Here is a 20,987-nt window from a genome sequence, read left to right as displayed (position 1 = left end):
CCGTGCCATACTTTGGACACCCATGCATGTTTTACCAGAAAGGTGCGGTGTTGCCATGCGGTGACGAAGGAGTGTGTCCCTTCTTGACTTTGTCGCTGGTCACAGCTTGCATTGTGGAGGGGTTTATACAGCGTTCAGACCCGCATTGCACGGCAACACTGATGTATAATTGGAGGTGAAGCTCCACACCCACTCACCTGCACGGTGGATGCTTCACCTTTTGTTGACCGATCGTATTTGATTACTGAATAAGTGCATGACACAAAAAACACTGACTTTCATTTTTAGTGTGCACCCCTTCTAATGTGCCCTATTCTCATGAGACAGCTTTTCAAGTTTTAATTGTATTGCTGTAAATGTGTTCTACACAGGAAAAGAGTGAGTGGCAGACAGGAAGTGACATCAGGGGTTCAGAGTTGCGTTTCAGCTCGTCATGGGTTACGGCCGCAGCAGTAGCTCTTGTTTTATTAGAGAGTTTTATTTGAGATTATTGTGCCTGTTGTACCAGCAATTAAGTCTCCAAAGTCTCCAGCCACAAAATTCGAACCACTGAAATTCGACTACTGTATATCTATTTTTTATATTATGCGAGCTCGTTGCGTGAGAACCTTTGGCTCCAAGACTCGAGCAGATGGTAAGCCTGTTCATATTTGCAAAAGACACCATTCACCACGTTAATTTCTTTAGCTTCTTTTTAATGTTCAGTACATTAAGAGGACAGTTGTTTAGATAATGTGCCTCAGGTAAAGAAAAGTTTGGGACTGAATGTGTGTCACCAGAAGGTGATTCTATCATCAAAAAATAATCATAAAAAATATTTATTTATTTGTTTGTTTGTTTAACAAATATGGGCATTCACTGTTCTTGGTGTCATTGCGGTGTAAATACACCTATGTCCTTTAGAGGCGCCCGTGAGCCTTGTTTTGTTGCTTTTGCAGTTTCCCTCCATTCTTGTGACGCATTCATTTGCCTCCCAAAAGTTGGGCATTTTTGAGTTTCCTGTTTAAGTTCTGTAAAGTAAGGCTTAGCTCTTTGTCGACAAATATATATTTAATGGAGGTGACGTGTGTGCTTAACTGTGCTAAATGGAAATGTTTAAACACTGAGATATTAGTGGATATTAGTAGATATTAGTCACCATTACGGTGACTAAACAGTTTGTTTAAATTCATGTATGTGTTAAGGACCCACAGTGATTGTTCTTTACTTAAAACGTACATATTTTTGGCACTGAAATGCGTTCAAACTATGCACACAACAGTAAGTATGAAATGATGTTTGGAAATGCGGATAGTTATGAACGCAGCAAACGGCTGACCCACTTTTCCTCACGGAATGGTAACGTCTCATCGGTATCAAGTTAGACAGTGTAACAACGATTACAGAACCAACGTACAAGTACAATACACCTACACTCAAATAAATCACACTTTATATGTCATCATTTAAAATATATATTTATTACTTTGTTATACTAGAAAACTCTCAATCAATTGAAGTAAAAGGATGTGTAATTTCGACTGCTATAGCGATCCTCGCTCCGACGTCGTCATATTTTGAAAGCGTCCACCGGAAGTGGTGTGTTTGTAACAAAAAGACTTGTGGTGCTGCAGCGTGTTGGCGCACAAGAAGACAAAAAGGACAAACAAGTTCTTCCAGATAGAGACAAGAACTGAAGCCAAAGCAGAGAACATGGACCTGAAGAAAGGGCTCTCGTTGGAGCTGGGCCAGCGGGCGCCGAAAGACGTGAGTTGAAGAGCTTTTAAGCTCTTGTTGGTCTCCGCATGTTGTCATGTAAACTTGACCGGCCGGAGGAGGCTGGCTGAGCGAGCACATGGTTCTTAGCGGGGGGTTCCGTTCAGATCCAGACTAACTACGAAGTAAAGCAGGCAGGAATGCTAAAGGGAATAAGTAGAATAAAAAGGCTTCACTTTGTCACTGACGTCTTTTAAGCGTGGTCCGGTTGCACAAACACATGGCGCCATGTTCTTTATTGTGCGTTTGTGTCAACGTTAACTTGTGTATAACACTTGTGTCATCCGAGCCCGGCTGATGTCTGGTTTGGCTGCTTAAGACTAGTAGACTGACTTTTCCCTCGTAATGTTGCTCACTGCAATGTGCTTCTAACACAAACAAACAACACCAGTGTTACTCATTTACCTGCCTGTTTAATACTAAGGTGTTAAAAATGTTTCTTTCAACGTCATTCTTTGGGTCACCGCTGTACACAAGTTATGGACTGTGTTCCAGGAATTAGTCGGAGCCCGCGTCCATGTTGCGTATAAGGGCGCGTAGTTAGCGGCGCGCTAAAGCTAACTAGTCGAATGTTCTTTTGGGTATCTATATTTATTACGCCACTCGGTGCACCTTGTTAACATCGTTATTGGTTAACACTCCGCCAACTTGGATTTATCTCCAATTGGTGGGTATGGAGCCACCCTTCTGCGTTTATAGCTATCTGCTAGCTATGTTAGCATAATGGTGTTCGGAGTTTACAGTCTCGGGCCGGGATGTGTACCAATACGAAGTCACCAAAGCTTAGGGGGCGCTCGGGGTCGATCCAAATACCGATAGTATTGATATCGGTATCGGATTGATACTAGGATAATTACATTAAAATGTTTTATTTTCACGAATAGACCTTTTTGTTGTTATTGTTTTTGTTATGATTATCTAGCAAGGTCCGAGTTGCTGAATTAAGGGTTTAAACCCAACTTTACTTGGCTCTTTTCTGTTATAGATAATGACTTGTTGCTGTCTTGTTAGTTTCCCTTGTGAAGCTGCTGCAAATGCGCTATGAGTTTAGTCGTATTAAAATGACCTGATTAGGTGCCACCATGGGAAACTTGGGTATAACAAATTTTGCACTCGGCTGCAACATCTTTGTCAGACTTTAATGAAAAACACACATGGTCGACATCACTCTGACTACTTGTGGGCTCTATCCGCCTGCTGCTGGATAGACATGCTGGGACAGAGTCTGGGATCGACTGCGTGTACTGACGATTTTATATGTATCAGCGATTTTAGGGGACAGCCTGATATAATTTGATACTGGATTTTTGATGACACCGATCCGATATTTTGGTGCAGGCCAGAGCACCTGACTACAAGTGCAATTATCAGGCTGCAATTATCAGAGTGAAGATGTTTTGAACATGAAGTTGACCCCAACCGGCATACACGCAGGTCCAGGAGCTGGTTCTGGATAATTGTCGTTCCAGTAATGGAAAGGTTGAAGGCATCACAGAAGAGTTCTGCAATCTAGAGACTCTGAGTCTCATCAACGTGGGCCTGACCAGTGTTGCTGATATCCCCAAACTGGACAAACTCAAAAAGGTGACAAATGTGCTGAATGTTGTTCTTTTCATTTTTTAAAAATAATTACTTCATCCTTGCTGCATGTATTTTGTTACAGTTGGACCTGAGTGACAACTGCATATCAGGCGGTCTGGAGGTTTTGGCATGGCGTCTGAAAAACTTGACACATCTTCACCTTAGCGGCAACAAGTTTAAAGACATTAGCACGCTAGAGCCACTGGTGGGTGCAGCGTCTCCTTTATCTTATTTTATCAAACTGCATTGGAGAAATAAATGAGGATAGGAGTGAGCTGTCATCTTTTTTTTTTCCCCCTCCCGATTAGAACAATCTGCATCAGCTGAAGAGTTTGGACCTTTTCAACTGTGAGGTGACTAACCTAGCCAACTACAGGGAGTCCATCTTCAAGCTCCTCCCCTTCCTCACCTATCTGGATGGCTTTGACATTGACAATGGCGAGGCTTCTGACTCGGAGGGCGATGTGGACGGGGCAGAAGATGACGAAGGTGAGGTTTCTTCTTCTTCCTGGTTGTCTTCAAGGACTTGGCTCATCTACCTATTGCAGATGGCGACACAGAAGACTTTGAGGAAGAGGAGGAGGACGACGATGAGGACGTGGTGGCTGAAGAGGATGACGATGACGATGAAGATGACGACAGCGCCGATGAAGAGGTGAAGACACCGCACTTTTTTTTACCGTGGTTTTGTCGGTCATGGGACAGCTGTGTGAAATATTGACTCGCTTCTAGGATGGACACGTAAACGGAGATGTTGACAGCGAGGAAGATGTGGATGATGAAGAGGATGAGGAGGACGACGACGGTCAGTATGCTCGCCACCCACAAGCACATTCTCTATGAATATTGACATTCGTTTTTATCATCCACGTAGACGAGGATTCGTCTCCGGCCAAGGGAGACAAGAGAAAGAGGGACCCTGAAGATGAGGGCGATGAAGATGATTAATTCCTATCTGTCCATCACCTCCCTCTCGGCCAACTTCTGGGCTGCATTCCATTTTTCTAACTGGTACCCCACTTTTTTAAAACCCCAAACTTTATTTGACACCTGCACGTTGTCATTTGATCAAGCGTTTGTGATGACATCATCACAGAGTTTCTCAGGACTTGAAGTTCATCAATCACAATATTACAAATGCCACTTTTTAGATTTTGCCAAGACAAATGAATTATTATGCAATGCCAGAGGAGGTCAGCGCACCCTGACCCCCAACCCCCTTCTCCTCCAATTATGTCAACTGTGCCCCCTCCCCCCAGCAGGCCGAGCGCTCAGGGCATAAAAATGTTTTGTTTTGTTTTTTTTCCTTGCCAAAACAGCTTTTAAAAAGATCTTTGTGTTTTCTGAGAATGGTTTCATTTTGTTGTTTGGGGGCTCTTTTCACCTCTCTGCCCTCTTTGCCGTTTACACTGACTATTTTTTTTCTTTCTTTTTTTTACTTTCTGTAAGTTAAAGGAAAAACTACCAAAAAAATACAAAAAAGGACTTTGTAAATAAAATCTTAACATTTTGTTCTGGTCTCCTAATCTGGATTAATTTCCTGGACCTTCATCAGGCTCTGGTAGTCCTAAAGGCCAACAAATTGACAGTCTGTTGGTATTTTATTATTCTGGTCCTGTAAAGGAACAAGAATTGTCAGCAAGTGGCCTTCTGCAGTTTTTTCTGTTTTGGACTTCCTGTTCCAGCTGAGCGATCCTCACCTGTCAATAATAAACATTAGCACATTAGCAGGAGTGGCAGGTGATTAGGTGACCACCCGCTCATACTGACATCTTTTTGGTCTAGTTCTTCCCGCAGACCTCTGATCTCCCGTTGTTGTTTGTAGAACGCCTCGAGTAGCTGGAAAAAAAGCACAAACAAACTTTCTGCGGAGAACTAACATCCGGTTAGCGCTCTCATGTCAAACGTGTCCCATGGCGGGAAGAGACTGCAAAGCAGGTGATTTTAATGATCAAACCTTCAGTTTGAGAGAAGGAACTCACACAAAACCAGCAGTATCTCCGCCTCCTTCATTGACAACGAGACGGCACATTTGCTCACCTCATCCTCAGTAGGGGGCGGCGGCCTTTCTGCAGGCTCGCAACAGTGCGGCGTGATGTCGTATGTCCAAATCGGCGCCTGCGTCTCATCCGGCTGCCACCCTGAAAGCTCGCTGACATCCCTGCAGTATTTGGCATCCTGGTAGGCCACTTGTTCCTCCAGGAAGTTCTACCAAGAACCCATCAAGAAATGTCTAAACTTGGTTTGATGGATCAGACTTGTACTGGTGTGAGTTTTACCTCTGGGCCCTTCTGGTACTTTCTTTTGTTGGCAAGGCTTTCTGGGTAAGGGTTGACCACTGGCGCGCCGGGACGCAAAGACATGAAGATGGGGCCTGCCGGAGACAGAGAAGGAATATCTAGTCAGTCATTGTGCAGGCCTATGTTGGAAATCCTGGAACAAGTGGCTGACTGACTTCTGTTGAAACCAGCCAGCCACTCCTCAGCTGTCATGGCGGCCCGGTTTCCTGCTGTCATGGGGTACAGGTCCTCATGAAAGGTTCCTGACTGGCAGGGTAGACAAAAAGTCTTCATTTTGGGACTTTTTTTTTTTTTTTTTTGCTTGAAGTTCAGAAGACAAGCTCACCTTTTTGCGTGGTACAATCATGGACAGTGGCTCTACCAAGTCTTTGACGGCAATCAGACGATAGAACCTGAAAACCTCGCAAATGTTCACGTTCAGGCCGCGCTTTGGCATCACTGCTGAAGTACGATGGAGGTCACATGTTAGCGTAGCATGCAACACAAAATAATGACTCCTTTCACTGATCATTATGTTCCAGCTAGCTTTTTTTTATCTCCTGGCAACTACAATTGCTTCTTGTTCAAGTTCCCTTGGTCCTTTTTCAACAGTTACTATTTTAGCATGTTGCTAAAGTTTGATATTTTTAGATTTTCCTGTCATGCAGTTTTCAGTGTTGTCTCACCGAGTCCTTTGTGGGGCAGTGGTGACCTGAACTCTGTCAGGAAGCTGATGTAAGGTTTCTCAGAACTCAGCTCGTAATACCTGATGTTTCCGTCACCCTGCGACACATGCTTGAGCTGCCCTTTAACCTGTTTTCATGTGCCACAACGCTATAGCAATATTGTGAGACGCGTGCTTACGTCACTTGGTGTGCTTTTGACTGACCTTCCCAGCCAGGTAGAGCATATTGGTGTCAGGATCAAAGAACGGGAAAAGAACCCCTGCAGAGCCATCCAGATCTTCTTCATACAGAGGTTCAGACAGGTCATCCTGTGGATAAAGAAACGTTGCTGCATGCTTCTTGCTTGATCTTCCCCTTACAGTAAGTCCTTACCGGGTCCCACAGCATTATCTGTCTATGGTTCCAGGGTGAGCAACCGGTGCTGAGCAGCATCTTCATCCCTGCCATGTAGATGACCTTATTGGCCCTGTGAGACTTGTTGCAGGACACCTGCAGCGCCAATGTACACAAATTTAGTTTTTTTTGTATTAGGTTTCCTCCCTGCAGAACACCCACCTGGAGAACCCGTCCTGTTCGAGGATCCAGTACTCGCACACGTCTGTCTTTGGACGCCACTGCCAGACGGTTTCCATCCTGGTTGAAGCTGGCGGACAGCAGCAACATCTCAGAAGGGAAATGTGATGATGATGATGATGTGTGGATGGGCGCCATGACCACGCGCACTGGGACCCTGAGCACAGCCCCGTCCTGGGACACGTCCCACAGGAGTACCTGCAGCCGAAACACAAGACCCCCGACCAGTAAGATAATAAAAATGTTTTAAAAATCCTTTTTTGGCGACCACCTGACCTTGAAGTCGTAGGCAGAGCTTAACAGAAGGTTCTCAGCAGTCGGATGCCATTCGATAAGCCCTACCCTCCTGGAGTGGCCGATCAGTGTCTTCTTAGCCTGGGTGAGATTCCGTTGGACGCCGCGGAGCGGAATCTCCCAGACCTTCACCTGTGCGGTCAAGTATTCAGCTGTCAGCGCCCTCTGAACCACAGTGGAAACCAGGAATTCATCATCACGCACTGTGCAGTCCTCGGAACATGATGCAATACAACGGTCGTCGAATGGGTTCCACTTGATGTCCAGAACTCGGGCCTTGTGACCACATACCCTTGGGTGCTGAGGGTCCACTCTGCCTGTCTGGAAAGGGAGAAGGATTCATGATCTTTCACAAAACTGCCTGCTGACAATGAAGTTATGCTTACATGTTGGATGGGCAGCACCAGGAAGGACCCGCCCCCAGCACACTCGGTCACCATGGCGATGAAGCATGGGTTGACCGAGCAGTAGTGGTTGTCATGGACGCTACGTGTGATGGGAACGCCATCGTAGCCACGCTCTCTGCTGGACGCCTTACCGAAGACGTGACGGAACTTGGACTGGTGGAAGGAGGAGCGCCACGTCATCTGGAAAACAAAAAAATGCAGGTATTTGTGTGTGTTATGAATAACGTTATTATTGAGCTTGGACATGTTGTTCGTCACTATTTTTTGATGATCAAATACTTTGAAAAATACCACTTTTTCCAGTTTTTAGGACTTCCACTATTCTGACATCAAAACATTCATTCACATTCAAAAACATTCAGGTTATCAGATTTCGACATGGGGGACAATTCCTGTTTTTCTTGAAATTCCACACGCTCCAACCAAAGATTCCTTGAAATGAATGGCATTTTCCACATTCTCAACCCGACACAGGACATTTCTCTTTTGAATTTGACCATTCTTGTGACATTTTGACGGGGTACACGCTGGACTGGTCGCCAGCCAATCACAGGGCACATATAGACAAACAACCATTCACACTCACATTCATACCTATGGACAATTTGGAGTCAACAATTAACCTAGCATGTTTTTGGAATGTGGCAGGAAACCCACGCATGCATGGGGGGAACAACAGAGCAAACTCCACACAGATGGCCAAGGGTGGAATCGAACTCGGGTCTCTGAGCTGTGAGGCCTGCATGCTAACCACTCGTTCGCCCATCAAAACATTTGGTTTAAAAATGGCACATTACAAACATTCCCACTAATTGAAGATTTTCCACTCATTTAACTTAACCATTTACAGACTTCCCACACAAATTACCTTCTCCAGTGGTCTTTAATGTTCCTATCAATAATAAATCACACACAAAGTAACAAACTGATCATGTGAGACAGCTCGCTTGTCTGATGAAATATTCATTAAATGTCATTCTAACTTCCTACTACAAATTGCTCCTGAACCTTGGAAAGATCACTTGTCTTCAATACTTGGCCCCCGTTTCTTCTGAGGAATCAAATCCTCCATCTTCACCCCCTGAGGGCTGCCTTTTCTGGTGTCACTGAGTCCTCATGTGCTCGGGGGACCAGGCGATCCAGGCCAGGTCTTCGTTGCCCTTTGGGCTGTGGAGTCAATGTTGTGCACCCCCCCCGGTTGGTGACAAACCAATTTTTTTCCAAACACTCTGTGGGAAGGCAAAAGTGGCAAGAAGGAACTAAAAGCAGCGTGGTCTTTCTTACCTCTGATACAGTCATGTAGGAATATCAAAAATAGATGAGTGATGCCTGGACTCTGCAAACGCCAAAACCTTCTCAACAGTAAGGGTTACCTCCTTGTCTCTGCAGCGTGCTTCCTCCTGGTCTGTGACGTCCTCCTGCCTTCTTGTCCACATTAGCTGAGGTGTTTATGCACGGCTGCTCGCACACAAACAGACTGCTGCATCTGACACCAAGTCCAGACACGGCGACCAGCTGAGACGACCGTATTAACATCCACTACTGCCGGAAGGATGTTCTTGCACAATTTGGTTTTGGTGGGAAGATTTTGTATAGAACTGAACCTAAGGACTCAAATTATGACATGAAAATACTTTTAATTACACAACATTAAGTTGTAACACTTAAAAGTACACTTTAAAATCTCTTAATATTGGCTGTTAACCAAGCAAATGTCAGTGAAAATAAAACGTTTGTACATTTTGAATTGGTAAGAATACTGTCAAGTAAGGGCGTAATGATATCTAATCGGTATGTTCAGTTCATTTTGTTTGCTTCTCCTCGGCACTACTGAGTAATTCGGGTAATGCCCCCCCAGTGTGTATTGTGCAGGAAATATGTACACTTCTACACCGCACCGAAAATCTGATTAAGAACACATGTACCGTTACACCCAAAGTTTTAAGTAAACACTTCAGTAAACAATTATTGTTCTTGTGCATCAAAAAAAACAACAGGATATGATGTCGAGGGCGAGGAAGATCCTGCAGGCGTGATGTTCTGCTTGATCGGCAATGACTCGGATAGTTCGATTCCAGCTAACGAGTCAGTGGAAGCAACTGAAAGACAATGAGCATAGCACGGATGTATAAGATGTAACTTACACATGGACGACTCCAAGCATTGCATCTCCTCACATGGACTCATGTTTTTTTCAGAGGTGTCCAGCAGCAGCTCACAGTTGGCCGCCGTCTCAACCGCATCATCACGGATCGTCGAATTTGAATCGCTGAAGTCCAATACCTTCAAGTGGTTCACGTTGGGCTCAGGAGCTGCAAAAGATGAGGTATGTTCAGGCCGTCAGCAGATCAGAAGTTAGTCACACACACACCCAAAGAAAAGGTGGTACCTTCTTCTTGCGACTGTGGCACTGAGCCATTGACTGCTGGAGACACGGAAAGGTCACTGGTGGGCTCTCGGTCTAGAATGAGACCATGTGTCATCATGTGCACGTGCATTTGCTCTGCCGACTCAACAACCGCACCTTGCTCATCCAGGCAGATGACCTCAAAGGTGCCAGAAGGCTCATCTGTGTGATTGACGGGAGCCGCACGATGAAGGTCGAACGAGTTGGTCTGCAACAAGCTTCAGTTAGACAAGCATGGACACGGCCGGCTGTCCTTACGGGTGCGGCTGGCTCTTACCCGGGACGCTCTCCTCAGCAGGTAGAGGATGACCAACAGGCTGAGGATAACAAGTAGCAGCAGCACCAGGAGAACATAACCTAAAGAGCCAAGAGGGCATCTTGTCAATGGGCCAAACTGAAAATATTCAACTTTACCGTATTCTTACCCCACGATGAAGGTTGTAAGCTCTCATCTGATACTGGAAGAGACAATCAATAATCAGGAAATCATAATAAAAATCTCAAATCTTGTCAACAAAGGGGACCGACTTAAACAGGTTCCACTGTATGTCTTAAACCCTGGGCCATTTTGCTGGAAAAAGGACATCAATTGATCCATTCTCTATGCCGCTTGCCCTCACGAAGGTAATAGGGGATGTGCTGGAGCCTATCCCAGTTGACTTTGGGCAAGAGGTGGCGCAGGAAAAAGGCTTATGCATAAATTTTTTTGTGCATTTCCAAGGTCCTCATGGATGATCTTGGCATCAAAGTGAAGTGGAGAATTTGAAGGTTACTTTAGATGTTAACTTTCAAACGGTGCTAATCAAAGACGCTAACTCAATGACTGTCAGCTCCTTCGCAAATAAATGGAAAGTCCGCCATGATGGTGAGCATTAGAGGTGAGCGAGGCTCGGTGGACAGCGGTGTACACAGCATTCATTAGCACTTAGCTGAGTGTAAAATAAATGTATGGTTACACAATGCAACTTTCATTTCATGCCATGGTTAATAATTTCATAGACTACAACCTAAATCGTCATCATCACGAATTCAACTAATCACCCAAATTAGCTTTAAGCTACATTGTGTAGGAGTCCGTATACATTTTGAGTCCACTGTCCTACTTATTTACAACCAGCATTGCAATACAACATTTTTTATCACACATACTGTCTGTGTTTTGGGGGAACTTTCAAAATGACAAGTCTGTTTTTTGGATGGTGTATTGGAGCAATTAACGGCTGAGCAGTGCGTCGAGGGCATTTTTACAACGCATTCTGAATTTTGCTCACCGTCATGGCGGCCAAACCCGCGGATGGGTATAATACGGAAATTCCAGTGGAGTACATATTCCTATTCATTTCTAGTGTTTTTGTTGGTAATTTTCATCCATATTCCTTTATAACTTCTAGTGTCTATGGTGGAGACTTTATCGCATCGAGTCCCGTTGTGTGAAACTGTTCACGGTCCGTGTTGGGTGTCCTGCCGTTAAAAATAACTTGCTGTAACGATTACGATTTCAAATGTTTTAACGGTGTAGCAGTTACTGACAATGAATAGTGGCGCTTTATTGTGCAATGATATGTCAACGAACTGGATGTCGCTTTAATATCCATTTATTTTTTTGCGTGTACTCTGTACGCTAAATAGAATTGTTGTTGTTCACACTCGGGAAAACACTGCCCTCTAGCGTTTAGTATATAATTCACCCTAATGTCAAAACCTTGATATAGGTATTTGGAGGGTTTTCTAAAATATAATGTGAAATAATTACTTTTCTTGGAACTAACATTTTTTTAAAGGTGTAATTTAATTACTAATTCACGACTTGAAGGGTCACATGTGCCCAAAGTCTTCAGGCTCCAGTCTACCAGCAACCCTAATGAAAACAACTGGTATTGAAAATGGATGGTTGAGCTTTGATGGATTTGAGCTTTGAGATGATGTTCTCCCGGCTATGTAGGTGTATACAGTATACTCGGAGGCCATTGTCTGTTGGGGCAAAAATTCAAATTCAAAGTTGCCTGCCTTACATGATGGCAAACAGCACTTTTGTGCATATAGGTACAAGCTTCAAGTAGCAGTTACCATAGGAACACAGATGCAACCCAAAAGTTTTTTTTCCTGCTGGTGAATGCCACCGTGACTTTACCCGCCACCGTTGAGCCAATTGGCGCCATTGTGGAAACCTCTGGCATGCCCTCCGCTTGTCTTGTGGTGTTCTGGTCATTGTCATTATAATCACTCGTGATTATGTCTCCTCCCGTGGTTGCAGATGTCAGCATTTGGGCCTGTTAAATATGGTTTAAATGTCAGAATGCTTCATCTTTTATTTTTGTAACTATTTGTACATTTGAGCAAATAGTGTGATGTTTAAAAGAAGGTACTGTCACCGTTTGGTTAGATGTGTGGTCCTGAGCGGACAGCGTTGTTTTCCTGAGTGCAGGTGCCGATGTGCTGGAAGCTTCTGAAGCAAACGTGGAGGAGACACGTGGACAACCAGTAAGGCTAACGTTTCTCCTAAGTTACTTCAGATTGTACGGTACCTGAGGTCATGTTCGTCTGCCCATCTGTTATGTTTAGTGCTTGGCAATCACACACCACCGCTAGAGCTGGAAGACAAGAATAAGTCTGTCGTGTCCATGTGATGTGGTGTGATGTGCTATTACTTTGTCACAGCTCCAGTGTGTCCCTCAATTGAACAAAAAGCAGTTTTTAAATGAAAAAAAACTCTTTTATTAAAGGAGAAAAATCCAAACCTATATGGCACTGTGTGGGGAAAAATGTGGGTGGAATATAAATTAAAACGGACCGTTATGGCGGGAAGCATAAAACCCCAAAGAAACATTGCTGGAATAGGCGCAGATTCTGAAAGCTCTTGAACGTTTTCTGTGCGGGTTTGTAGCTGCGCTATAGAAGTCCAAAACTCAATACAAAGGGATAAAAACATTGCATAATAGGTCCCCTTATTTGTATATTTTGAGTTCAATTCAGGCCAAAAGACCAATTAAACGATCGGGAAGTTTTTGCAGTTAATTATGATTAACTCATGAACCAGTAGTTTACAATATTTAACTTTCATTTTGAGTTGCAAGCTATAATTATCAAAATTAAGTAATAAAGAAATTCATTTGTGAAATATTTCACTCTGTAGTGAATTTATGAAAATAAATACTTTCGAAAGAAGAAAGGTTTTTAAATAATATAAAATCAAATGTTTTTTAATTACAGATATCCAAGATATTCATAATATATATTGAGATGCACCTCTACATATTTTGTATAATTGTTTAAAAGATGCATTTCCTGCGTGTCCAGACTTTAGATAGACCCTGTGCTGTCTTGTCATTGTCCTCCCCCTCCCCATGCAGGATGAACACCAAAGCGCATGCTGGGTGGACGCCATGTTAAAAAAAATGTCAGAATTGCGACTGAACTCACCGAGCAAGAAGAGTTGACGCTTCATCTTTGTGACTGCAGTAAGTTAATCAAAGATGTCCCTGAAGTGGTCCTGGCCTGCTAATTCCCGCCTATTCTGTCTTCCTCAGTCAGACTGTCCACCTGCTCTTTGTCCTCGCACGGCCTCACCTCTCAGTCAGTCGCAAGCATGAAAACGTTTATGTACTCAGGAAGTGAGACAGCCACCACGGAGCCAACACCACACCACACAGGATGTCATTGCTCGCAAGCACACGTCACTTATACTCTAATTTCAGATGTCAGCTCATCTAAAATAACGGCACAGGACGTTGTTTGCAGCAACAACTCTTCCGAGACAACTTCTTCGTCACCAAATGAATCAAAGTGTGCAAGTATGGACGTTGCTTTGTGTATAAAGAGCAGAAAAAATTCCTTCCCTAAAGTGTTCCCACCAAGTTGGAAACAAGCAATTGGCCAACGTGTCTTGCTGAGGTGAAAAATTACTATTAGACAAAAAAAAATACAGAAGTTGTATTATGTAGATTGATTTAAATATCTTCATTGATTTAAAAATCATTTTATCCATATTCATTGAAAAGAAGTGTCACCAGTAGGCGGCAGTACTCAGCCAGCCAGTCATGTCACCATGGCAACGCAACATCCAGTATTAGAAGAAATAATATATAAGTTTCATGAAGAAGTTTAAGCATTCTACTACAGTAGACAAAATGTACGGAAAAGGTTACGTAAAGAATTGGGCATAAATCAATTCAAGTGCTTCAGGATGTTTAAATAAATAAAGGTTTCTTTTGTCGTTTCAGATGAAGTCCACCTACTCCTCATCAGTCCAGTCAGGAGCGATGCTGTGCTCCAGGGCGATGGCGGCCAGCTCCTTGAGGAATTCCGCATACAGGACAATGGCAAACACTCGGCTCTTCTCTTGAGGCGGGATGGTGGGACAGGGTGGCAGGAGCGCGAGTGGGGGCATTGCAAAAGAGGTTCTCACGGAACCGTTGGGAAGAGGGCGCTCCAGAATGTCGCCTCCGTCAAACTGGAGGCTGTCTGCAACACACAAACGTGTTAACTTGTCGGCACAGGAGGAAGTGCTAAGGATTAACGCTAACCTCGGATCTTGCTGTCTTGGTCTTTAGCCAACAAGAACCTCCATGCCTGCGTCACCAAAGAGGGGTACTCTGGTCGCCCTTGGATGAAGCGCTCGATTTGGCCTTGAAGCGACACCAGCACCTATACAGTGTAAACAAAATCAAAGCCAAAATAAGTTGTTGCTTGCAATAGTCACTTATGACTTTGGCCAGAGACGTAAGGAGAATTGGGGCGATAAAGGAACAATCTTCAGCTGCTGTCATAGATTCCAGGTTAATACTACTTTTATTTTCAAGCTTACTTTCCACTGAACAGGAAGTCGCTGTTTCAAATGTTGTGTAACTAGTTGACGTTTAGAAACGAGCCTTTTCGGTCTCAAATTTTATGCTGATGTATGTATGTTGATGGCGACTTAATCACTTTTTAGTCATAAGAACACGGACTTGGACTTGATGAGTCGGTCAGCATAGGCAGGTTCCACTACATATTTATTGGTAAGTGTAATAACTTGTGTGTGTTACCTGGTACAGTGTACGCACGCCAGCCTGCTGGTGTGTTTGCGTGGCAAGCAAAAAAGTTCTCAGCAGTGGTTGTGGGTACGATGCCAGTTGAGCCAGGATGCCCGTCACCAGCAAGTTGACTGCGATGGAGTTCTCCAGGAGGTTCTCCAAGCGGGACAGCAAGACACTGATGAATGGACCTGAACCATAATGATTCTCTAAAAGGTTAGAGTATTTTTATATTTGTATTTTTTTTATAAGTGTTGTTACACACACCTGTAAATGGAACATCGTGGCTCTCTCTGTCCCTCCCCGACTTCTCCTCGTCGTCGTCATCCATCGTCTCCGTCTCCTCCTCTCTTTCCTCTTGGGATCTCAAACCAAAGTCCCGACACAGCTCCTCTTCCTCCTCTTCCAGTCTTTGTGTCAACTGTTGGACACGGCTTTTGAAGACAGAGATGTCGTCCTGCTCTGGCTCCGCCCCTAAAGAGCGCATTAGCTCGTGGTACTGGGACAGGAAGTCGTCATTGTTGTCGGGCAGATATGGCAGCTCACGTGTTGAGTCTGTGTTTGTCAACATTGCGTCACGTGACTCAAAATGGCCGTTGAGTGAAGGCTGTGTGTGATTGGTAGAAGTTGTGATGTCATTGGGACGGTCGTCATCATCAATTTGTTCCGTGCTGTGACTGCCATTGGTGAGAGTCAGCCACGCCTCTCCTTCCTCCTTCCTCCTCGCCATTTCCTTCTCAAAGTCCTCGCTTCTACTCCTTGCTTCCTTTGCGCAATCCTCACCCCTTCTTTCCTCCTTTCCTCCATCCTCACTGGTCCTGCGTGATGACATGATATCGTTGACCGTTTCATGGACAGTTCTTCCGGTTGCTGTGGGGGACAGGCCTCCACGTGCTCGCCGATTTGCCTCCATAATTCTTTCCAAGATGGCCGCCTTGGCGTCTTTCTGGGCAACAAGGTCATAGACCAGAACGTCATCCTCAAATTCACTCTCCTCCACATATGCGCCATGCACCAGCTTGGCGGCACTGCGGCGCATGTCCTGAATGTGTCGAGGAGGCGGTGTGCGTGAAGGGGCGGAGCCTCCAAACTCTATGGTTTCGCCGGCATTTGTGAGTGCTGCCGAATAGGAAGTATCATCATCTGCAAAGATGTCGTCCCACTCTAGCTCCAAAGCCGAGCCGGGTCCCCTTCCTGGATTAGTCGTGGAGACGCCATCCGCAGAGAAGGGGCTTGGGGCGGCACCTGAGGGAGGAGGAGTTACACTCATCGAGTCACTTGTGAGTCGCCGTACCATATCGTCCTCATCGACTTCCGCTGACATCCCAGATTGGTCTTCTTCTGGGTCATCGCCATCGTAAGGCGCCGACCAGTGTCGACATGCCCTGAGGGACATTCATCAGTATAATAAGAATATCTTTCTCTTGTCACATGAAAGCGCCACCAACCTGTACGAAGCAGAGATGGCCTGTCGGGCATCTGAGAGGTAGTGGAGGTAGTTGACATCCATCAGGAAGTCTGAGCCTCGCCAGTAGCCGACGCTGTCGCCCGCAAACACATCTGACCAATGAGAGAACACAAGTTCACATGTGTTCCGAACAGTTCAAGTGCCGCCAGCTCACAGGATAGCAACCTGCTCCTTTGGACCAGTGGATGTGCTCGCTTGCTCCGTGCGTGTTTGGTAGGCCGACAGGACACCAGGAGGGGAGCAGGAGCAAGAACGATGAAGCGCTGGAGGCGCACCAGTCCTTATGCTTTAAGGAGAAGCGTTGTTTCTTGCTCAGGTAGCCGCAGGGAATCAAGAACCTGAGAAAAACAAAATGCTCATCTCTTACTGAACCTCATCTGGTACCCTATCACCCAAATGAATGTGCCATCTTTCCAGGACTCGGACCTGAAAACCAGCTGCAGCATCACGTCCTCACAGAAGAGCCCAATCAGAGTCCTGAAGAAGGCCAGCGACACCGTGCCCAGCTGAAGAGCACCAATACAGGGTCACCTCCTTGACTATGACGTTTAACCTTGACTTGGGGTAGGTGTTACCTGGAAGGGTGTGTTGACTCTGCTGACCAGGGTGTCCAGGATATGCACGTTGTCGTGTGTGTGCAGCAGGATGAAGGATAGGAAGGTTTGGAGGAGGGAGGGTTCCGAGATGGTGCGCAGGAACAGGTCCAGGTAGGCTGTGGTGGTCATGACCTCCTCCACTGTCAGCTACAAACACACTTCTTTACGTTTTCTTTTACATGCAGAATCTGCTACAATAATGCAGAATCTCCACTTGAAGGCAGCTAAAACCAAATATTTTGAAAGCAACAGTCCAGTCCAGTGTGTCACATGACGACTCTCATTGTTTGGATCATGTGGATCTGTTCTGGTACCTTATGCAAAGCAGGAGCCAGCACAGGGACCAGGAAACCATTGTCGATGTAACTCAGCAGCTGGGAGCGAATGGAAGGATGAGCCACCTGGGAGACAGATACCATTATTAGGTTGAGAATAGAAATGATTGATTGTGTGTGTGTGTGTGTGTTACACTAGTGACGGCGCTGCAGAAGCCCAGTGAGTGCAGAAAGTGGACAAGAGCAGGAACCTAGTGAAGCAAACATATTTTATGCAGCTTTATTATTGCACTAATACACACAATAACAGCTTCATGATTACCTGTTGCCAGTCCGCCGGGTCCAGACAGTTCCATTCTTCACTGTAAACTTGCAACCTGGCCGGGAGGGAGGAGTAGAGACCAGAAAGACCCGTGGCCAGAACCTGCAGCCAGCCAACACATTGATTTTTAGTACAGTCACCTTCATCACATTCATAAAAGCAACACAACACTATGGCGTTTACAGTAGAAGCACAAACAGATTACATTAGATTTGGATTCTTTACGAGAAACAACAAAAATACAAAACAAGAGCATCATCAGCGGCACGCTCCAATCACAGAGTTTTACTAATCCTGCCTCGACCTCAAGCCAATCTCTGACTGATTTCATAATCTGTGCTCTACAGTAAGATTGAGGTCAGATGGTCACATGGCCTTTAATGCTAAAGGTGGCATTGAGTGAAAGTGAACAAAAAGCAAAAGTGGGCCGCCAATATGAGGTCAACGAATATTTGGTTTTGTCTCAATTTGCGAACTTCCGTACCTACACATAAGTACACACTGAGAAGTACGGTAAAATACATTGTGCCATCAACACCCAGATGTTGCACTCAACTTGCTCCCAAATGTGCAACAATGCCCCCTAACCCTGCTTAATAATCGCCATATTGGATTTGAAGCGAAAAAGAAGGGACTTCATTGGCTGAAAATCACAATTAAAAAGAAGACAGTGCACTGTATGTTGCCATACTTTTTTTTTTTAAGAATGCACTTATGCACTCACGATGCTAGTGTAAATAGCAAAGCGTGCCGCCGCCTTTGATTCTTCTTCTGATGGCTGCGTAGCGCCCTCAGGTGGTGTGGTCCCTCACAGCTACTGCATGTCAGCCAGCCAATCCATCCCAACCTACCTTTTCCAAATGTTTGACACAGAGTGACCACAGCCATGAGCTTGTTAGGTTGTTACATAACGAGTCATTATGAGATCACAATGCACGCTCATTCATGAAAACACTAGCAAAGTTCTCCTGTGACTAGAGCAGAGCTGTGGGGGCCCCTGTGACACATTTGGAGCAGTAAAGATGCTAAAACTATTTCATTGTAGCTTAATATATGTTAATCTACCTGAACAGAACAGCATATCTTTGTTCATATCAGCTTTGCATTAGCCGCACATGCTAACGGCTTCATCTGAAGCTGCTGTATCAAATCTTCAACAAATTCCTGAAATTCCCCAGGAGACCATGACGCCGTCTCTTCAGCTGGAGGACTGCTGATGAAGGATGTACGCGTAAAGAATGTGTGTGAGAGGGAGTACACACTTACAGGGCAGAAGTACGTGTTCTGGCAAATGTGTTGAGCGACCCGAGACTCAGAGGCCGAAAGCGACATTATGAGCAGCAGAGCTTCGCGGGCCTGCTGACCCACTGGACCTTGCCTGAGGGGGTGATGGTGACAGTTAGTTCGTGCTAGTTTTACATAAGGTGTGTGATGAAGACTCACCTGTGCGTGTATGGGATAAGCAGGGAGAAGAGCAGGAAGTTGGCAGCGCCCTGGTCCTCGCTGGTGTGGAAGAACAGTTCCAGCACCGAGGGGTCTTTGACCAGAGCCACGCACAGCTGGTTCAGCAGGAGGACCAGCTCCGCCTCCACGCGGCCGTCACCATCTGCAGTGGGTGAAGCAACAGCTGTGAGTCTAAGTTCTTGCACATGCTGGGGGATGAGGCGATGTACCTGCTCCGGTACCGGCGCAGGACGCCAGCAGCGTCATGAGCGGCTTTAGAATGGGCTTGTGGTGCAGAAGAGGCTGGCGGGCCTGGGTGAGGAGCATCTGGTACATCCTGAGCTGCTCCAGTTTCATGTCTTCTGTGAACTGTCTCCTCAAGCTCCACAGGAACAAGCGCTCCATCACGCCCTCCAGAACCACAAACTCCAAAATGGGCCCCATCGCTCCTCCTGAGGACAGCGTTTTCATTCGTGTGACTTCCTGAATAGAGATGTATTCTTTTGGCTCTCACCTTGGCCCGCCTCCTCCTCCATCAGCAGGAAGAGCATATGTTCCACATAGTTCTGAACAGCGCTGGCCTCGTCAGGCGGAATGGACCCGAGCCGTGAACTGCCGCTGCCCACGTGACCAGAGAGGAAACTCAGCGCACTGGCACCGCCTCGACCCGGCTCATGCTTCTCCAGAATCTTCACAACCTGGATGTCATGGAGACACGGGTGAACGGGTGAAGCTGTCACATGACACGGAGAAACGCTCACTCACCTGCGCCCAGTGGTTCTTAAACACAATCATGCAGGTCTCCGGGTCCACTCCTCTCAGTGTCAGCGACCTGCTGCGGTCGCCCCCGACGACAACAGAGGCCATCATCCTGACCTGTGCTCAGACAGCTGCAGCATGTTTTCAGGTGATGGAGGAGTCGGTCCCTGGATCACTGCTCAGTGTTGGACTGCGTGTATGAGCGTGCACGGGATGTTTGTGGAAATCGTCCACCAATCAATCATCAACATAAAAAAGAAAAACTGAAAAGTGGACAAAATTATCCTGTCCAGGAAGTAGAGGTTGTCTACGGCCACGTGTAAACAGGAAAACGGGAACAGGACCCACCCAGGGTAGTCCACGACATTCCATGAATTCCCAACTGCAACAAATCCTTAAAGACACCTACAGCACCACAACGTGGACCAGTTGACGGTTGTCCTGTGAAGAGACACACATTGGTGAGGACACACACAGTACCACCCCCCCCCCCCCCCATCCCAACCCCTACGGTTGGCCCTCACAAGAACAGAAGCACAAACATGTTTCTGTTAGAAAGAGATTAATCAGGAATGAAGCACTGATGTTTAATCCCAAACCACCGCCACTGTGTGTGTTTGTGTGTGTGTGTGTGTGTGTGTGTTGCCCCCATTACACTCACTGTCACATGCCATCACACAACCAGGGATTAAATACTAAACATAATAAAGGTTCAGTTTTTTAAATGTAAACTACATTTAATAATGGCACTCGGTGTGCTACGTTCCAAAACACACAAAGACACATGTTCGATTCCCAGAGAATTTACCAAGTTTGCAAGTTTTCCAGCTGCTTACATAAGTGTGGAGTCGACATTGCTCTACTATTCTGTCTTATTTCTTACCTCAACAGCTTGAGATCTGAAGCCCTGATGGAACAAAAACAACTCGAAGTGACCGCAGTTGGTGACCACAGCTCAGCTCCTGAGGGTTTAAAGCACTCTGCTGTCAATCAACGGTAGGTAACACGTGGTCACGCCCACAAGCTTTAGTAGACCACGCCCCCTCTCGAAGAAGGCACATTTTCATCCGATTTTCGTGATTGTTTTCAATATCTTTCTTCTCTTTCATTCCTAAACAATCCAACAAACA

At 45.6% G+C, this 20,987-nt stretch overlaps 4 protein-coding genes and 1 long non-coding RNA gene across 5 annotated transcripts; 2 read left to right on the top strand and 3 right to left on the bottom strand.

The window, feature by feature from the left end:
- Nucleotides 1-1,584: 1,584 nt before the first annotated feature.
- LOC131125323 (acidic leucine-rich nuclear phosphoprotein 32 family member D-like) lies at nt 1,585-4,846 on the top strand. The gene is made up of 7 exons (XM_058066755.2): nt 1,585-1,746; nt 3,190-3,339; nt 3,419-3,541; nt 3,645-3,825; nt 3,885-3,991; nt 4,069-4,141; nt 4,211-4,846. Exons 1-7 carry the CDS (start codon nt 1,693-1,695, stop codon nt 4,282-4,284), a joined length of 762 nt encoding a protein of 253 aa, XP_057922738.2. The 5' UTR covers nt 1,585-1,692; the 3' UTR covers nt 4,285-4,846.
- A 12-nt stretch (nt 4,847-4,858) lies between these two features.
- LOC131124901 (coronin-2B-like) lies at nt 4,859-8,874 on the bottom strand. The gene is made up of 14 exons (XM_078789147.1): nt 8,860-8,874; nt 7,555-7,755; nt 7,373-7,489; nt 7,151-7,300; nt 6,851-7,072; nt 6,674-6,790; nt 6,505-6,609; nt 6,302-6,398; nt 5,962-6,077; nt 5,792-5,882; nt 5,616-5,710; nt 5,377-5,544; nt 5,107-5,175; nt 4,859-4,903 (listed from the first exon to the last, which is right to left on the bottom strand). Exons 1-14 carry the CDS (start codon nt 8,872-8,874, stop codon nt 4,859-4,861), a joined length of 1,608 nt encoding a protein of 535 aa, XP_078645273.1.
- A 367-nt stretch (nt 8,875-9,241) lies between these two features.
- On the bottom strand, nt 9,242-13,751 carry LOC131126201 (uncharacterized). Its single transcript, XM_058068479.2, has 10 exons — nt 13,403-13,751; nt 12,508-12,573; nt 12,355-12,428; nt 12,114-12,252; nt 10,408-10,440; nt 10,260-10,339; nt 10,100-10,190; nt 9,965-10,036; nt 9,753-9,887; nt 9,242-9,674 (listed from the first exon to the last, which is right to left on the bottom strand). Exons 1-10 carry the CDS (start codon nt 13,425-13,427, stop codon nt 9,541-9,543), a joined length of 849 nt encoding a protein of 282 aa, XP_057924462.2. The 5' UTR covers nt 13,428-13,751; the 3' UTR covers nt 9,242-9,540.
- Nucleotides 12,385-13,743, top strand: LOC131126202 (uncharacterized). The gene is made up of 3 exons (XR_009129116.2): nt 12,385-12,463; nt 13,333-13,440; nt 13,510-13,743. It is a non-coding gene; the product is annotated as an uncharacterized LOC131126202 (long non-coding RNA).
- A 193-nt stretch (nt 13,752-13,944) lies between the features above and the next one.
- Nucleotides 13,945-20,833, bottom strand: LOC131126200 (FHF complex subunit HOOK-interacting protein 1A-like). The gene is made up of 17 exons (XM_058068478.2): nt 20,741-20,833; nt 19,864-20,298; nt 19,613-19,796; nt 19,329-19,550; nt 19,099-19,261; nt 18,922-19,033; nt 17,656-17,757; nt 17,528-17,584; nt 17,373-17,459; nt 17,038-17,205; nt 16,889-16,968; nt 16,628-16,800; nt 16,443-16,554; nt 15,262-16,379; nt 15,007-15,185; nt 14,506-14,626; nt 13,945-14,443 (listed from the first exon to the last, which is right to left on the bottom strand). The coding sequence occupies exons 2-17, from the start codon at nt 19,966-19,968 to the stop codon at nt 14,214-14,216; spliced, it is 3,213 nt and encodes a 1,070-aa protein (XP_057924461.2). The 5' UTR covers nt 19,969-20,298; nt 20,741-20,833; the 3' UTR covers nt 13,945-14,213.
- Between the last annotated feature and the right edge of the window lie 154 nt (nt 20,834-20,987).

Source organism: Doryrhamphus excisus, linkage group LG2 (assembly GCF_037039965.1).
Source record: "Doryrhamphus excisus strain RoL-2023G ecotype Guam linkage group LG2, RoL_Dexc_Guam_v1.1, whole genome shotgun sequence".
Lineage (NCBI taxonomy): Eukaryota > Metazoa > Chordata > Actinopteri > Syngnathiformes > Syngnathidae > Doryrhamphus > Doryrhamphus excisus.
The sequence above is the reverse complement of the archived record's forward strand: the minus strand, read 5'-3'. Positions and strand labels throughout refer to the sequence as shown.

What these genes read in the sequence shown, in the direction of transcription:
- LOC131126201 (XM_058068479.2), bottom strand. Translation starts at nt 13,427, where the DNA reads ATGAAGCGTCAACTCTTCTTGCTCG. An exon ending in GCGTCAACTCTTCTTGCTCG is followed by an intron (nt 12,574 to 13,402) that starts GTGAGTTCAGTC and finishes CTTGTCTTCCAG; the next exon opens with CTCTAGCGGTGGTGTGTGAT. An exon ending in CATCTGCCTGGATGAGCAAG is followed by an intron (nt 10,037 to 10,099) that starts GTGCGGTTGTTG and finishes GTCTCATTCTAG; the next exon opens with ACCGAGAGCCCACCAGTGAC.
- LOC131124901 (XM_078789147.1), bottom strand. An exon ending in GACGGGTTCTCCAGGTGGGT is followed by an intron (nt 6,791 to 6,850) that starts GTTCTGCAGGGA and finishes TTGGCGCTGCAG; the next exon opens with GTGTCCTGCAACAAGTCTCA. An exon ending in TGATTGTACCACGCAAAAAG is followed by an intron (nt 5,883 to 5,961) that starts GTGAGCTTGTCT and finishes CTACCCTGCCAG; the next exon opens with TCAGGAACCTTTCATGAGGA.
- LOC131126200 (XM_058068478.2), bottom strand. Translation starts at nt 19,968, where the DNA reads ATGATGGCCTCTGTTGTCGTCGGGGGCGACCGCAGCAGGTCGCTGACA. An exon ending in CTGCGCCGGTACCGGAGCAG is followed by an intron (nt 19,262 to 19,328) that starts GTACATCGCCTC and finishes CACCCACTGCAG; the next exon opens with ATGGTGACGGCCGCGTGGAG. An exon ending in AGAACACGTACTTCTGCCCT is followed by an intron (nt 17,758 to 18,921) that starts GTAAGTGTGTAC and finishes GGCTGGCTGCAG; the next exon opens with GTTCTGGCCACGGGTCTTTC.
- LOC131125323 (XM_058066755.2), top strand. Translation starts at nt 1,693, where the DNA reads ATGGACCTGAAGAAAGGGCTCTCGTTGGAGCTGGGCCAGCGGGCGCCG. An exon ending in GCCAGCGGGCGCCGAAAGAC is followed by an intron (nt 1,747 to 3,189) that starts GTGAGTTGAAGA and finishes GCATACACGCAG; the next exon opens with GTCCAGGAGCTGGTTCTGGA. An exon ending in TTAGCACGCTAGAGCCACTG is followed by an intron (nt 3,542 to 3,644) that starts GTGGGTGCAGCG and finishes CCTCCCGATTAG; the next exon opens with AACAATCTGCATCAGCTGAA.